General features: G+C 55.0%; 1 protein-coding gene across 1 annotated transcript in view; it reads left to right on the plus strand.

The window, feature by feature from the left end:
- Positions 1-3,218: 3,218 nt before the first annotated feature.
- LOC137319579 (cohesin subunit SA-3-like) overlaps positions 3,219-16,682 on the plus strand; it is a gene marked incomplete at both ends in the record, with an annotated part of 45,716 nt that continues 32,252 nt past the window's right edge. The window contains 2 exons of the mRNA XM_067981675.1: positions 3,219-3,393; positions 8,426-8,531. Of these exons, the coding sequence (XP_067837776.1) occupies positions 3,219-3,393; positions 8,426-8,531 (281 nt within the window). The remainder of the gene's footprint in view (positions 3,394-8,425; positions 8,532-16,682) is intronic.

The raw sequence follows: 16,682 nt of genomic DNA on the forward strand, positions 1-16,682 counted from the left end.
GAGGTAATGGGGGAGAGAGAGAGTGAGGTAATGGGGGAGAGAGAGTGAGGTAATGGGGGAGAGAGAGAGTGAGGTAATGGGGGAGAGAGAGAGTGAGGTAATGGGGAGAGAGAGAGAGCGGGGTAACGGGAGGGGGGGAGAGAGTGAGCGGGGTAACGGGAGGGGGGGGAAAGTGAGAGAGAGCGCGGGGTAACGGGAGAGGGGAAGAGAGAGGGAGGGAGGCAGAGAGAGCGGGGTAACGGGAGATGGGGAGAGAGAACAGAGTAACGGGAGATGGGGAGAGAGAGGGGTAACGGGAGATGGGGGGAGAGAGCAGAGTAACGGGAGATGGGGAGAGGGGAGAGAGAGGGGTAACGGGAGATGGGGAGAGAGAGCAGAGTAACGGGAGAGGGGAGAGAGAGGGGTAACGGGAGATGGGGAGAGAGAGCAGAGTAACGGGAGATGGGGAGAGAGGGGTAACGGGAGATGGGGAGAGAGAGCAGAGTAACGGGAGATGGGGAGAGGGGAGAGAGAGGGGTAACGGGAGAGGGAAAGAGAGAGCGGGGTAACGGGAGATGGGGCGAGAGAGAGCGGGGTAACGGGAGATGGGGCGAGAGAGAGCGGAGTAACGGGAGATGGGGCGAGAGAGAGCGGAGTCACGGGAGATGGGGCAAGAGAGAGCGGAATAACGGGAGATGGGGAGAGAGCGCGGAGTAACGGGAGAGAGGAAGAGAGAGAGAGCGGGGTAACGGGAGAGAGGAAGAGAGAGAGAGCGGGGTAACGGGAGAGGGGAAGAGAGAGAGAGTGGGGTAACGGGAGAGGGGAAGAGAGAGAGAGCGGGGTAACGGGAGAGGGGGAGAGAGAGCGGGGTCACGGGAGAGGGGGAGAGAGAGCGGGCTAACGGGAGGTGGGAGGGAGAGAGAGCGGGTTAACGGGAGTGGGGGAGGGAGAGAGAGAGCGGGTTAACGGGAGGGAGGGAGGGAGAGAGCGGGGTAACAGGAGAGGGAGAGGGAGAGAGAGAGAGAGAATGCTAACGGGAGGAGTGAGAGAGAGCGGGGTAACGGGAGGGGTGAGAGAGCGGGGTAACGGGAGGGGGGGAGGGAGAGAGCGGGGTAACAGGAGAGGGAGGGAGGCAGGCAGAGAGAGCGGGGTAAAGGGAGAGGGAGGGAGGCAGAGAGAGCGGGCAAACGGGAGATAGGGAGAGAGCAGAGTAACGGGAGATGGGGAGAGAGAGCGCGGTAACGGAGAGGGGGGAAGAGAGAGAGAGAATGCTAATGGGAGGGTAGAGAGAGAGCGGGCTAACGGGACAGGGAGGGAGGCAGAGAGAGCGGGCTAACGGGAGATGGGGAGAGAGAGAGCGGGGTAATGGGAGATGGGGAGAGAGAGAGCGGGGTAACGGGAGATGGGGAGAGAGAGAGCAGGGTAACGAGATGGGGAGAGTGAGCGGGGTAACGGGAGATGGGGAGAGAGAGAGCGGAGTAACGGGAGAGGGGGAGAGAGAGAGAGCGGGGTAACGGGAGAGGGAGAGAGAGAGCGGGGTAACTGAAGAGGGGTGGAGAGAGAGAGCGGGGTAACTGGAGAGGGGGAAGAGAGAGAGAGAGAGCGCGGGGTAACTGGAGAGGGGGAGAGAGAGAGCGCGGGGTTACGGGAGGTGGGGGGAGAGAGAGCGCGGGGTAACTGGAGAGAGGGAGAAAGAGAGAGCAGGGTAATGGGCGAGGGGGAGAGAGAGGGAGCGGGGTAATGGGAGGTGGGGGGGGAGAGAGAGAGAGAGCGCGGTGTAACTGGGGAGGGGGAGAGAGAGAGAGAGAGAGAGTGGGGTAACTGGAGAGGGGGAGAGAGAGAGAGCGGGGTAATGGGGGAGAGAGAGAGCGGGGTCACAGGAGAGGGGAAGAGAGAGCGAGAGAGAGCGGAGTAACTGGAGAGGAAGAGAGAGAGAGCGGGGTAACGGGAGGGGGGGGGAGAGAGAGAGAGCGGGGTAACGGGAGAGGGGGGGAAGAGAGAGAGCGGGGTAACGGGAGAGGGGGGGGGAAGAGAGAGAGCGGGGTAACAGGAGAGGGGGGGAGAGAGAGCGGAGAGAGAGAGAGAGCGGGGTAACGGGGGAGGGAGGGAGGCAGAGAGAGCGGGGTAAAGGGAGAGGGAGATAGGGAGAGAGAGCGGGCTAACGGGAGATAGGGAGAGAGAGCAGAGTAACGGGAGATGGGGAGAGAGAGCGCAGTAACGGAGAGGGGGGGAGAGAGAGAGAGAGAATGCTAATGGGAGGGGAGAGAGAGAGCGGGCTAACGGGACAGGGAGGGAGGCAGAGAGAGCGGGCTAACGGGAGATGGGGAGAGAGAGAGCGGGCTAAAAGGAGATGGGGAGAGAGAGAGCGGAGTAACGGGAGATGGGGAGAGAGAGAGCGGAGTAACGGGAGATGGGGAGAGAGAGAGCGGAGTAACGGGAGATGGGGAGAGAGAGAGCGGCGTAACGGGAGAGGGGGAGAGAGAGAGACCGGGGTAACTGGAGAGGGGGAGAGGGAGAGAGAGAGCGGGGTAATGGGAGGTGGGGGGGAGAGAGAGAGAGAGAGACAGAGCGGGGTTACTGGGGAGGGGAAGAGAGAGAGAGAGAGAGAGAGAGCGGGGTAACTGGAGAGGGGGAGAGAGAGAGAGAGAGAGAGCGGGGTAATGAGAGAGGGGGAGAGAGAGAGAGAGAGAGAAAGCGGGGTAATGGGAGAGAGAGAGAGAGAGTAGGTAACGAGAGAGAGAGAGAGAGAGAGAGGGGGAGAGAGAGAGAGAGAGAGAGAGAGAGAGAAAGCGGGGTAATGGGAGAGAGAGAGAGAGTAGGTAACGAGAGAGGGAGGGGGAGAGAGAGAGCGGGGTAATGGGAGAGAGAGCGGGGTAACGGGAGAGGGGAAGAGAGAGAGAGAGAGAGAGAGCGGAGTAACTGGAGAGGGGGAGGAGCGAGAGAGAGAGCGGGGTGACGGGGGAGAGCGGGGTGACGGGGGAGAGCGGGGTGACGGGGGAGAGAGGGAGAGCGGGGTCACGGGAGAGCGGGGTAACGGGAGAGGGAGGGAGAGAGACCCCGACATACCTCGAGGGAGGAAGGAAGAGAGGGAGACCCCGACAGACCCGAGAGAGAGGGAGAGATGGTCATGCAGCAAGGGAGGGAAAGAGAGAGGGGCTGAGGGAGAGAGACAGAGGCACAGACCAGCCCTCCCCCTCCTTCCCCATATGTACGTGACAGGGTTTCTCTTTGTTTTCCAGTTGTTACAGTCATGCCGGTGTTGAGGTCGAAGAAAGGCTCCCCCAGCTCCGAGGGGCCCGTGTCCTCGTCTCCGCAGAGTGGTCTGAGGGGCTCAGGGTCGCAGTTTTCCAGCCCTACCTACTTCCGAGGGGAGGAAGTCGCAGAGTTGCTGGCTGGACAGGACCCTGACTCAGAGTAAGTTGTCACTGCGGAGGGGCTGGAGGCAACAAGAAATATTATCGGTACAAGCCAGTGAGTGAGAGATGTAATGGACACAAGCCAGTGAGTGAGAGATATAATGGACACAAGCCAGTGAGTGAGAGATATAATGGACACAAGGCAGTGAGTGAGAGATATAATGGACACAAGGCAGTGAGTGAGAGATATAATGGACACAAGGCAGTGAGTGAGAGATATAATGGACACAAGGCAGTGAGTGAGATATAATGGACACAAGGCAGTGAGTGAGAGATATAATGGACACAAGCCAGTGAGTGAGATATAATGGACACAAGGCAGTGAGTGAGAGATATAATGGACACAAGCCAGTGAGTGAGAGATATAATGGACACAAGGCAGTGAGTGAGAGATATAATGGACACAAGCCAGTGAGTGAGATATAATGGACACAAGCCAGTGAGTGAGAGATATAATGGACACAAGCCAGTGAGTGAGAGATATAATGGACACAAGGCTGTGAGTGAGAGATATAATGGACACAAGCCAGTGAGTGAGATATAATGGACACAAGCCAGTGAGTGAGAGATATAATGGACACAAGCCAGTGAGTGAGAGATATAATGGACACAAGGCAGTGAGTGAGAGATATAATGGACACAAGGCAGTGAGTGAGAGATATAATGGATACAAGGCAGTGAGTGAGAGATATAATGGACACAAGGCAGTGAGTGAGAGATATAATGGACACAAGGCAGTGAGTGAGAGATATAATGGACACAAGGCAGTGAGTGAGAGATATAATGGATACAAGGCAGTGAGTGAGAGATATAATGGATACAAGGCAGTGAGTGAGAGATATAATGGACACAAGGCAGTGAGTGAGAGATATAATGGACACAAGGCAGTGAGTGAGAGATATAATGGACACAAGGCAGTGAGTGAGAGATCTCATGGACACAAGCCAGTGAGTGAGAGATATAATGGACACAAGCCAGTGAGTGAGAGATATAATGGACACAAGGCAGTGAGTGAGAGATATAATGGACACAAGGCAGTGAGTGAGAGATATAATGGACACAAGGCAGTGAGTGAGAGATATAATGGACACAAGGCAGTGAGTGAGAGATATAATGGACACAAGGCAGTGAGTGAGAGATATAATGGACACAAGCCAGTGAGTGAGAGATATAATGGACACAAGGCAGTGAGTGAGAGATATAATGGACACAAGGCAGTGAGTGAGAGATATAATGGACACAAGGCAGTGAGTGAGATATAATGGACACAAGCCAGTGAGTGAGATATAATGGACACAAGCCAGTGAGTGAGAGATAGAATGGACACAAGCCAGTGAGTGAGAGATATAATGGACACAAGGCAGTGAGTGAGAGATATAATGGACACAAGCCAGTGAGTGAGAGATATAATGGACACAAGCCAGTGAGTGAGAGATATAATGGACACAAGCCAGTGAATGAGAGATATAATGGATACAAGGCAGTGAGTGAGAGATATAATGGACACAAGGCAGTGAGTGAGATATAATGGACACAAGGCAGTGAGTGAGAGATATAATGGACACAAGGCAGTGAGTGAGAGATATAATGGACACAAGGCAGTGAATGAGAGATATAATGGACACAAGGCAGTGAGTGAGAGATATAATGGACACAAGGCAGTGAGTGAGAGATATAATGGACACAAGCCAGTGAGTGAGAGATATAATGGACACAATGCAGTGAGTGAGAGATATAATGGATACAAGCCAGTGAGTGAGAGATATAATGGACACAAGGCAGTGAATGAGAGATATAATGGACACAAGGCAGTGAATGAGAGATATAATGGACACAAGGCAGTGAGTGAGAGATATAATGGACACAAGGCAGTGAGTGAGAGATATAATGGACACAAGGCAGTGAGTGAGAGATATAATGGACACAAGGCAGTGAGTGAGAGATATAATGGACACAAGGCAGTGAGTGAGAGATATAATGGACACAAGCCAGTGAGTGAGAGATATAATGGACACAAGCCAGTGAGTGAGAGATATAATGGACACAAGGCAGTGAGTGAGAGATATAATGGACACAAGGCAGTGAGTGAGAGATATAATGGACACAAGGCAGTGAGTGAGAGATATAATGGACACAAGGCAGTGAGTGAGAGATATAATGGATACAAGGCAGTGAGTGAGAGATATAATGGATACAAGGCAGTGAGTGAGAGATAGAATGGACACAAGGCAGTGAGTGAGAGATATAATGGACACAAGGCAGTGAGTGAGAGATATAATGGACACAAGGCAGTGAGTGAGAGATATAATGGACACAAGGCAGTGAGTGAGAGATAGAATGGACACAAGGCAGTGAGTGAGATATAATGGACACAAGCCAGTGAATGAGAGATATAATGGACACAAGCCAGTGAGTTAGAGATAATCGGTAAATGCCAGTGAGTGAGAGATATATTCGGTGCAAGCCGATGCAATCGATCCATCTGTCCATGACAGCATTGGTAGGAGTGACCACCGCACAGTCCTTGTGGAGACGAAGTCCCGTCTTCACACTGAGGACACCATCCATCGTGCTGTGTGGCACTACCACCGTGCTAAATGGGACAGATTCAGAACAGATCGAGCAGCTCAAAACTGGGTATCCATGAGGCGCTGTGGGCCATCAGCAGCAGCAGAATTGTATTCCAGCACAATCTGTAACCTCATGGCCTGGCATATTCCTCACTCTACCATTACCAACAAGCCAGGGGATCAACCCAGGTTCAATGAGGAGTGTAGAAGAGCATGCCAGGAGCAGCACCAGGCGTACCAAAAAATGAGGTGCCAGCCTGGCGAAGCTGCAACTCAGGGCTACATGCATGCTAAACAGGGGAAGCAACATGCTATAGACAGAGCTAAGCAATTCCACAACGAACGAATCAGATCAAAGCTCTGCAGTCCTGCCACATCCAGTAGTGAATGGTGGTGGACAATTAAACAACTAACGGGAGGAGGAGGCTCTGCAAACATCCCCATCCTCAATGATGGTGGAGTCCAGCCATCTTCAGCCAGAAGTGCCGAGTGGATGATCCATCTCGGCCTCCTCCCGATATCCCCACCATCAGAGAAGCCAGTCTTCAGCCAATTCGATTCACTCCTCGTGATATCAAGAAACGGCTGAGTGCACTGGATACAGCAAAGGCTATGGGCCCTGACAACATCCTGGCTGTAGTGCTGAAGACTTGTGCTCCAGAACTAGCTGCACCTCGAGCCAAACTGTTCCAGTACAGCAACAACACTGGCATCTACCCGACAATGTGGAAAATTGCCCAGGTATGTCCCGTCCACAAAAAGCAGGACAAATCCAAACCGGCCAATTACCGCCCCATCAGTCTACTCTCAATCATCAGCAAAGTGATAGAAGGTGTCGTCGACACTGCTATCAAGCGGCACTTACTCACCAATAACCTGCTCACCGATGCTCAGTTTGGGTTCTGCCAGGACCACTCGGCTCCAGACCTCATTACAGCCTTGGTCCAAACATGGACAAAAGAGCTGAATTCCAGAGGTGAGGTGAGAGTGACTGCCCTTGACATCAAGGCAGCATTTGACCGAGTGTGGCACCAAGGAGCCCTATTAAAATTGAAGTCAATGGGAATCGGGGGAAAACTCTCCAGTGGCTGGAGTCATACCTAGCACAAAGGAAGATGGGAGTGGTTGTTGGAGGCCAATCAAATAAGCCCCAGGACATTGCTGCAGGGGTTCCTCAGGGCAGTGTCCTGGGCCGAACCATCTTCAGCTGCTTCATCAATGACCTTCCCTCCATCATAAGGTCAGAAATGGGGATGTTCGCTGATGATTACACAGTGTTCAGTTACATTTGCAACCCCTCAAATAATGAAGCAGTCCGAGCCCGCATGCAGCAAGACCTGGACAACATCCAGGCTTGGGCTGATAAGTGGCAAGTAACATTCGCGCCAGACAAGTGCAAGTTACCATCGCCGAATCCTCCACCAACATCATCCTGGGGGTCACCATTGACCAGAAACTTAACTGGACCAGCCATATAAATACTGTGGCTACAAGAGCAGGTCAGAGGCTGGGTATTCTGCGGCGAGTGACTCACCACCTGATTCCTCAAAGCCTTTCCACCATCTACAAGGCACAAGTCAGGAGTGTGATGGAATACTCTCCACTTGCCTGGATGAGTGCTGCTCCAACAACACTCAAGAAGCTCGACACCATCCAAGATAAAGCAGCCCGCTTGATTGGCACCCCATCCACCACCCTAAACATTCACTCCCTTCACCACCGGCGCACAGTGGCTGTAGTGTGTACCATCCACAGGATGCACTGCAGCAACTTGCCAAGGCTTATTTGACAGCACCTCCCAAACCCGCGACCTCTACCACCTAGAAGGACAGGCACATGGGAACAACACCACCTGCACGTTCCCCTCCAAGTCACACACCATCCCGACTTGGAAATATATCGCCGTTCCTTCATCGTCGCTGGGTCAAAATCCTGGAACTCCCTCCCGAACAACACTGTGGGAGAACCTTCACCACACGGACTGCAGTGGTTCAAGAAGGCGGCTCACCACCACCTTCTCAAGGGCTATTAGGGATGGGCAATAAATGCCGGCCTCGCCAGCGACGCCCACATCCCATGAACGAATTTTTTTTAAAAGCCAGTGAGTGAGAGATATAATTGACGCGAGGCAGTGAGTGAGAATGCTGTCTGCCTTGAGGAAACCAGAAATGGGAGGGTGTGGTAGGAGAGAACAGAAATAACTTAGACCAAGAGTGGGGCAGGAAATTTACCCAGTCGATTGTCTGAGGAATGTCAACACTCGGCTTTGCTGAGGTCGCCAGTGGCCAAGATTTTTCTGAACTCAATTGAGGAGAAATGCAGGTGCCTGCCCAGGGACTCTGAAAGCTGTGTGACCCACCACCAGCGCAACAGTCCTCCTCCATCTGGAACAGTGTATGTACTGTGCTGGATGTGGGCACTGATTCCTCAGGATCTAACACCCTTCCTGCTTTCTCCCAGCGATGAAGAAAGTGGGTCGGAATCGGAGGCTGACACAGGGAGTGACTTCGAGGAGACGTTGAAGAAAGGGAGGAAGCAAATGGCCTCTGCTCCGCGGAGGGCCCCCGTAAGTGGATCGGGAGCGGCACCTTGTGAACTGTTGGTTGGTGTCGAGCTTGTTCTCAGAGGTGGGAACGATGTAGAGCAGTGACGGAGAAGGTGTTGTGGAGTGGGCCGAGACGGCATGTTCAGGAGTAGGGGTACAGTGGGGAGAGGGGGGGCATGTTCAGGAGTAGGGGTACAGTGAGGAGAGAGGGGGCATGTTCAGGAGTAGGGGTACAGTGGGGAGAGAGGGGGCATGTTCAGGAGTAGGGGTACAGTGGGGAGAGAGAGGGCATGTTCAGGAGTAGGGGTACAGTGGGGAGAGAGGGCATGTTCAGGAGTAGGGGTACAGTGGGGAGAGAGAGGGCATGTTCAGGAGTAGGGGTACAGTGGGGAGAGAGAGGGCATGTTCAGGAGTAGGGATACAGTGGGGAGAGAGGGGGCATGTTCAGGAGTAGGGGGACAGTGGGGAGAGAGGGGACATGTTCATGAATAGGGGGACAGTGGGGAGAGAGGGGACATGTTCAGGAGTAGGGGTACAGTGAGGAGAGAGGGGGCATGTTCAGGAGTAGGGGTACAGTGCGGAGAGAGGGGGCATGTTCAGGAGTAGGGGGGCAGTGAGGAGAGAGGGGACATGTTCAGGAGCAGGGATACAGTGGGGAGAGAGGGGGCATGTTCAGGAGTAGGGGTACAGTGAGGAGAGAGGGGGCATGTTCAGGAGTAGGGGTACAGTGGGGAGAGAGGGGACATGTTCAGGAGTAGGGGTACAGTGAGGAGAGAGGGGGCATGTTCAGGAGTAGGGGTACAGTGGGGAGAGAGAGGGCATGTTCAGGAGTAGGGGTACAGTGAGGAGAGAGGGGGCATGTTCAGGAGTAGGGGTACAGTGGGGAGAGAGAGGGCATGTTCAGGAGTAGGGATACAGTGGGGAGAGAGGGGGCATGTTCAGGAGTAGGGGTACAGTGGGGAGAGAGAGGGCATGTTCAGGAGTAGGGGTACAGTGGGTAGAGAGGGCATGTTCAGGTGTAGGGGTACTGTGGGGAGAGAGGGGGCATGTTCAGGAGTAGGGATACAGTGGGGAGAGAGGGGGCATGTTCAGGAGTAGGGGTACAGTGGGGAGAGAGGGGGCATGTTCAGGAGTAGGGGTACAGTGGGGAGAGAGGGGGCATGTTCAGGAGTAGGAGTACAATGGGGAGAGAGGGGGCATGTTCAGGAGTAGGGATACAGTGGGGAGAGAGAGGGCATGTTCAGGAGTAGGGGTACAGTGGGGAGAGAGGGGGCATGTTCAGGAGTAGGGGTACAGTGGGGAGAGAGGGCATGTTCAGGAGTAGGGATACAGTGGGGAGAGAGGGCATGTTCAGGAGTAGGGGTACAGTGGGAAGAGAGGGCATGTTCAGGAGTAGGGGTACAATGGGGAGAGAGGGGGCATGTTCAGGAGTAGGGGTACAGTGGGGAGAGGGGGGCATGTTCAGGAGTAGGGGTACAGTGGGGAGAGGGGGGCATGTTCAGGAGTAGGGGTACAGTGGGGAGAGAGGGGGCATGTTCAGGTGTAGGGATACAGTGGGGAGAGGGGGCATGTTCAGGAGTTGGGGGACAGAGGGGGCATGTTCAGGAGTCGGGGTACAGTGGGGAGGGAGAGGGCATGTTCAGGAGTAGGGGTACAGTGGGGAGAGAGGGGACATGTTCAGGAGTAGGGGTACAGTGGGGAGAGAGGGCAAGTTCAGGAGTCGGGGGACAGTGAGGAGAGAGGGGACATGTTCAGGAGTCGGGGTACAGTGGGGAGAGGGGGCATGTTCAGGAGTAGGTGTTCAGTGGGGAGAGAGGGGGCATGTTCAGGAGTCGGGGTACAGTGGAGAGAGAGGGGGCATGTTCAGGAGTAGGGGTACAGTGGGGAGAGAGAGGGCATGTTCAGGAGTAGGGGTACAGTGGGGAGAGAGGGGGCATGTTCAGGAGTGGGGGTACAGTGGGGAGGGAGAGGGCAGGTTCAGGAGTAGGGGTATAGTGGGGAGAGAGGGCATGTTCAGGAGTAGGGGTGCAGTGGGGAGAGAGGGCATGTTCAGGAGTAGGGGGACAGTGGGGAGAGAGGGCATGTTCAGGAGTAGGGGTACAGTGGGAAGAGAGGGCATGTTCAGGAGTAGGGGTACAATGGGGAGAGAGGGGGCATGTTCAGGAGTAGGGGTACAGTGGGGAGAGGGGGGCATGTTCAGGAGTAGGGGTACAGTGGGGAGAGGGGGGCATGTTCAGGAGTAGGGGTACAGTGGGGAGAGAGGGGGCATGTTCAGGTGTAGGGATACAGTGGGGAGAGGGGGCATGTTCAGGAGTTGGGGGACAGAGGGGGCATGTTCAGGAGTCGGGGTACAGTGGGGAGGGAGAGGGCATGTTCAGGAGTAGGGGTACAGTGGGGAGAGAGGGGACATGTTCAGGAGTAGGGGTACAGTGGGGAGAGAGGGCAAGTTCAGGAGTCGGGGGACAGTGAGGAGAGAGGGGACATGTTCAGGAGTCGGGGTACAGTGGGGAGAGGGGGCATGTTCAGGAGTAGGTGTTCAGTGGGGAGAGAGGGGGCATGTTCAGGAGTCGGGGTACAGTGGAGAGAGAGGGGGCATGTTCAGGAGTAGGGGTACAGTGGGGAGAGAGAGGGCATGTTCAGGAGTAGGGGTACAGTGGGGAGAGAGGGGGCATGTTCAGGAGTGGGGGTACAGTGGGGAGGGAGAGGGCAGGTTCAGGAGTAGGGGTATAGTGGGGAGAGAGGGCATGTTCAGGAGTAGGGGTGCAGTGGGGAGAGAGGGCATGTTCAGGAGTAGGGGGACAGTGGGGAGAGGGGGCATGTTCAGGAGTAGGGGGACAGAGGGGGCATGTTCAGGAGTCGGGGTATCGTGGGGAGAGAGGGGACATGTTCAGGAGTAGGGGTACAGTGGGGAGAGGGGGCATGTTCAGGAGTAGGGGTACAGTGGGGAGGGAGCGCATGTTCAGGAGTAGGGGGACAGTGGGGAGAGAGGGGACATGTTCAGGAGTCGGGGTGCAGTGGGGAGAGAGGGGGCATGTTCAGGAGTGGGGATACAGTGGGGAGGGAGAGGGCAGGTTCAGGAGTAGGGGTACAGTGGGGAGAGAGGGCATGTTCAGGAGTAGGGGTACAGTGGGGAGAGAGAGGGCATGTTCAGCAGTCGGGATACAGTGGGGAGAGGGGGGACATGTTCAGGAGTAGGGATACAATGGGGAGAGAGAGGGCATGTTCAGGTGTAGGGGTACAGTGGGGAGAGGGGGGAAATGTTCAGGAGTAGGGGTACAGTGGGGAGAGGGGGCATGTTCAGGAGTCGTACAGTGGGGAGAGAGGGGGCATGTTCAGGACAAGGGGCAACAGTGGGGAGAGAGGGGACATGTTCAGAATTCGGGTACAGTGGGGAGAGGGGGCATTTTCAGGAGTAGGGATTCAGTCGGGAGAGATGGGACATGTTCAGGAGTCGGGGTACAGTGGGGAGAGAGGGGGCATGTTCAGGAGTCGGGGTACAATGTGGAGAGAGGGCATGTTCAGGAGTAGGGGTACAGTGAGGAGAGAGAGGGCATGTTCAGGAGTAGGGATACAGTGGGGAGAGAGGGGACATGTTCAGGAGTAGGGATACAGTGGGGAGAGAGGGCATGTTCAGGAGTAGGGATACAGTGGGGAGAGAGGGCATGTTCAGGAGTCGGGGTACAGTGGGGAGAGAGGGGGCATGTTCAGGAGTAGGGGTACAGTGGGGAGAGAGGGGGCATGTTCAGGAGTAGGGGTACAGTGGGGAGAGAGGGGACATGTTCAGGAGTAGGGATACAGTGGGGAGAGAGGGGACATGTTCAGGAGTCGGGGTACAGTGGGGAGAGAGGGGACATGTTCAGGACTAGGGATACAGTGGGGAGAGAGGGCATGTTCAGGAGTAGGGGTACAGTGGGGAGAGAGGGGACATGTTCAGGAGTAGGGGTACAGTGGGGAGAGAGGGGGCATGTTCAGGAGTTGGGGTACAGTGGGGAGAGAGGGGACATGTTCAGGAGTAGGGATACAGTGGGGAGAGAGGGGGCATGTTCAGGAGTGGGGATACAGTTGGGAGAGAGGGGGCATGTTCAGGAGTGGGGGTACAGTGGGGAGGGAGAGGGCAGGTTCAGGAGTAGGGGTATAGTGGGGAGAGAGGGCATGTTCAGGAGTCGGGGGACAGTGGGGAGAGAGGGGACATGTTCAGGAGTAGGGGTGCAGTGGGGAGAGAGGGGGCATGTTCAGGAGTAGGGATACAGTGAGGAGAGAGAGGGCATGTTCAGGAGTAGGGATACAGTGGGGAGAGAGGGGGCATGTTCAGGAGTAGGGGTACAGTGGGGAGAGAGGGGGCATGTTCCGGAGTAGGGGTACAGTGGGGAGAGAGGGCATGTTCAGGAGTAGGGGGACAGTGGGGAGAGAGGGCACATGTTCAGGAGTAGGGGTACAGTGGGGAGAGAGGGGGCATGTTCAGGAGTGGGGGGACAGTGGGGAGAGGGGGCATGTTCAGGAGTAGGGGTACAGTGGGGAGAGAGGGGACATGTTCAGGAGTAGGGGTACAGTGGGGAGAGAGGGGGCATGTTCAGGAGTAGGGATACAGTGGGGAGAGAGAGGGCATGTTCAGGAGTCGGGATACAGTGGGGAGAGAGGGTGCATGTTCAGGAGTAGGGGGACAGTGGGGAGAGAGAGGGCATGTTCAGGAGTAGGGGGACAGAGGGGGCATGTTCAGCAGTACGCGTACAGTGGGGAGAGGGGGCATGTTCAGGAGTAGGGGTGCAGTGGGGAGAGAGGGGGCATGTTCAAGAGTAGGGGTACAGTGGGGAGAGAGGGGACATGTTCAGGAGTAGGGATACAGTGGGGAGAGAGGGGACATGTTCAGGAGTAGGGGTACAGTGGGGAGGGAGAGGGCATGTTCAGGAGTAGGGGTACAGTGGGGAGAGAGGGGACATGTTCAGGAGTAGGGATACAGTGGGGAGAGAGGGCATGTTCAGGAGTGGGGGGACAGTGGGGAGAGAGGGGGCATGTTCAGGAGTAGGGGTACAGTGGGGAGAGAGGGGGCATGTTCAGGAGTGGGGGGACAGTGGGGAGAGAGGGGACATGTTCAGGAGTAGGGGTACAGTGGGGAGAGAGGGGGCATGTTCAGGAGTAGGGGTACAGTGGGGGCAGAGGGGGCATGTTCAGGAGTGGGGGGACAGTGGGGAGAGAGGGGGCATGTTCAGGAGTAGGGGTACAGTGGGGAGAGAGGGGACATGTTCAGGAGTGGGGGTACAGTGGGGAGAGAGGGGGCATGTTCAGGAGTTGGGATACAGTGGGGAGAGAGGGGACATGTTCAGGAGTAGGGATACAGTGGGGAGAGAGGGCATGTTCAGGAGTTGGGGTACAGTGGGGAGAGAGGGCATGTTCAGGAGTAGGGGGACAGTGGGGAGAGAGAGGGCATGTTCAGGAGTAGGGGGACAGTGGGGAGAGGGGGGCATGTTCAGGAGTAGGGATACAGTGGGGAGAGAGGGCATGTTCAGGAGTGGGGGTACAGTGGGGAGAGAGGGGGTATGTTCAACAGGTGTCGAGATACAACCTGTGTATAAACTAATGTGTATAACTCATGTAACTGACCTGGGTTATGGGTGCAGCAGAAAGAGTAAAGCTCCCTCTGCACTGTCCCATCAAACACTCCCAGGACAGGTGCAGCACAGGTTAGATACAGAGTAAAGCTCCCTCGACACTGTCCCATCAAACACTCCCAGGGCAGGTACAGCATGGATTCGATACAGATTAAAGCTCCCTCTACACTGTCCCATCAAACACTCCCAGGGCTGGTACAGGATTAGATACAGAGTAAAGCTCCCTTTACACTGTCCCATCAAACACTCCCAGGGCTGGGACAGCGTTGGATACAGAGTAAAGCTCCCTCTGCACTGTCCCATCAAACACTCCCAGGGTCAGTTACAGGGTTAGATACAGAGTAAAGCTCCCTCTGCACTCTCCCATCAAACACTCCCAGGGCAGCTACAGCACGGGTTAGATATAGAGTAAAGCTCCCTCTGCATTGTCCCATCAAACACTCCCAGGGCAGGTACAGCACTGGTTCGAAACAGAGTAAAGCTCCCTCCACACTGTCCCATCAAACACTCCCAGGGCAGGTGCAGGGTTCGATGCAGAGTAAAGCTCCCTCTGCACTGTCCCATCAAACACTCCCAGGGCAGGTGCAGGGTTAGATACAGAATAAAGCTCCATCTACACTGTCCCATCAAACACTCCCAGGGCAGGTGCAGGGTTAGATACAGAGTAATGCTCCCTCTGCACTGTCCCATCAAACACTCCCAGGGACAGGTACAGGGTTAGATACAGAGTAAAGCTCCCTCTACACTGTCCCATCAAACTCTCCCAGGGCAGGTACAGCACGGGTTAGATGCAGAGTAAAGCTCCCTCTACACTGTCCCATCAAACACTCCCAGGGCAGGTACAGGGTTAGATGCAGAGTAAAGCTCCCTCTGCACTGTCCCATCAAACACTCCCAGGGCAGGTGCAGGGTTAGATACAGAATAAAGCTCCCTCTACACTGTCCCATCAAACACTCCCAGGGCAGGTGCAGGGTTAGATACAGAGTAATGCTCCCTCTGCACTGTCCCATCAAACACTCCCAGGGACAGGTACAGGGTTAGATACAGAGTAAAGCTCCCTCTACACTGTCCCATCAAACTCTCCCAGGGCAGGTACAGCACGGGTTAGATACAGAGTAAAGCTCCCTCTACACTGTCCCATCAAACACTCCCAGGGCAGGTACAGGGTTAGATGCAGAGTAAAGCTCCCTCTGCACTGTCCCATCAAACCCTCCCAGGGCAGGTACAGGGTTAGATACAGAGTAAAGCTCCCTCTACACTGTCCCATCAAACTCTCCCAGGGCAGGTGCAGCACGGGTTAGATACAGAGTAAAGCTCCCTCTCCACTGTCCCATCAAACACTCCCAGGGCAGGTCCAGCACGGGTTGGATACAGAGTAAAGCTCCCTCTCCACTGTCCCATCAAACACTCCCAGGGCAGGTACAGGGTTAGATGCAGAGTAAAGCTCCCTCTACACTGTCCCATCAAACTCTCCCAGGGCAGGTACAGCACGGGTTAGATACAGAGTAAAGCTCCCTCTCCACTGTCCCATCAAACACTCCCAGGGCAGGTCCAGCACGGGTTAGATACAGAGTAAAGCTCCCTCTCCACTGTCCCATCAAACACTCCCAGGGCAGGTACAGGGTTCGATACAGAGTAAAGCTCCCTCTCCACTGTCCCATCAAACACTCCCAGGGCAGGTACAGCACGGGTTAGATACAGAGTAAAGCTCCCTCTACACTGTCCCATCAAACACTCCCAGGGCAGGTACAGGGTTAGATACAGACTAAAGCTCCCTCTGCACTGTCCCATCAAACACTCCCAGGGCAGGTGCAGGGTTTGATACAGAGTAAAGCTCCCTCTACACTGTCCCATCAAACACTCCCAGGGCAGGTGCAGGGTTAGATACAGAGTAAAGCTCCCTCCACACTGTCCCATCAAACACTCCCAGGGCAGGTACAGGGTTAGATACAGAGTAAAGCTCCCTCTTTCACATTATGCCTCAGCCCCCACCTGTTGCACCAGGGTGAGTATTTCGTGTTCTATAACCTGTGGCCTCTCCTCTGCCAAAATTGCCATTGCTCCAGGAGCATCTTGGACAGCAAGGATAACCCCTGGCTTCTCTTCTCCATTACCAACTATCTCCTTTGAACCCCTTTCCCCTCCACCTTCAACTCCAACCAGTGTGCGGAGTTCATGATTTCTTTGTTCAGCTGCCTTTGCTGCTTCCATGATCCCTTTTCCTACCTTTGAAGCTCCCCTCTGCCCTCACCCTGATCCTGTGTGTCTCTCGTTTCCAGCCTGACTCATCATCCCCACCCCAATGCCCTCCTCGAGCTCCTCTTGTCCATGAGACCTTCCTCATTGTTGCTTTGATCGCGCACCCACTAAACTGACTGCCCAACTTCCATTCCAGGGCTCCCATATTGCTAACATTGTAAACTGTTCACTCTCAAGTACTGTCCCCGTCCCTTTCAAAAGCACAGGAGCCTGATCAGACAAACATTGTCACCGACCCACAGAAGGAGATATTAGGAGGGATAACTAAAAACCTGGTCAAAGAGAGGTTTTAAGGAGGGTCTTAAAA

The sequence above is a fragment of the Heptranchias perlo genome, unplaced genomic scaffold (assembly GCF_035084215.1).
Source record: "Heptranchias perlo isolate sHepPer1 unplaced genomic scaffold, sHepPer1.hap1 HAP1_SCAFFOLD_868, whole genome shotgun sequence".
NCBI lineage: Eukaryota > Metazoa > Chordata > Chondrichthyes > Hexanchiformes > Hexanchidae > Heptranchias > Heptranchias perlo.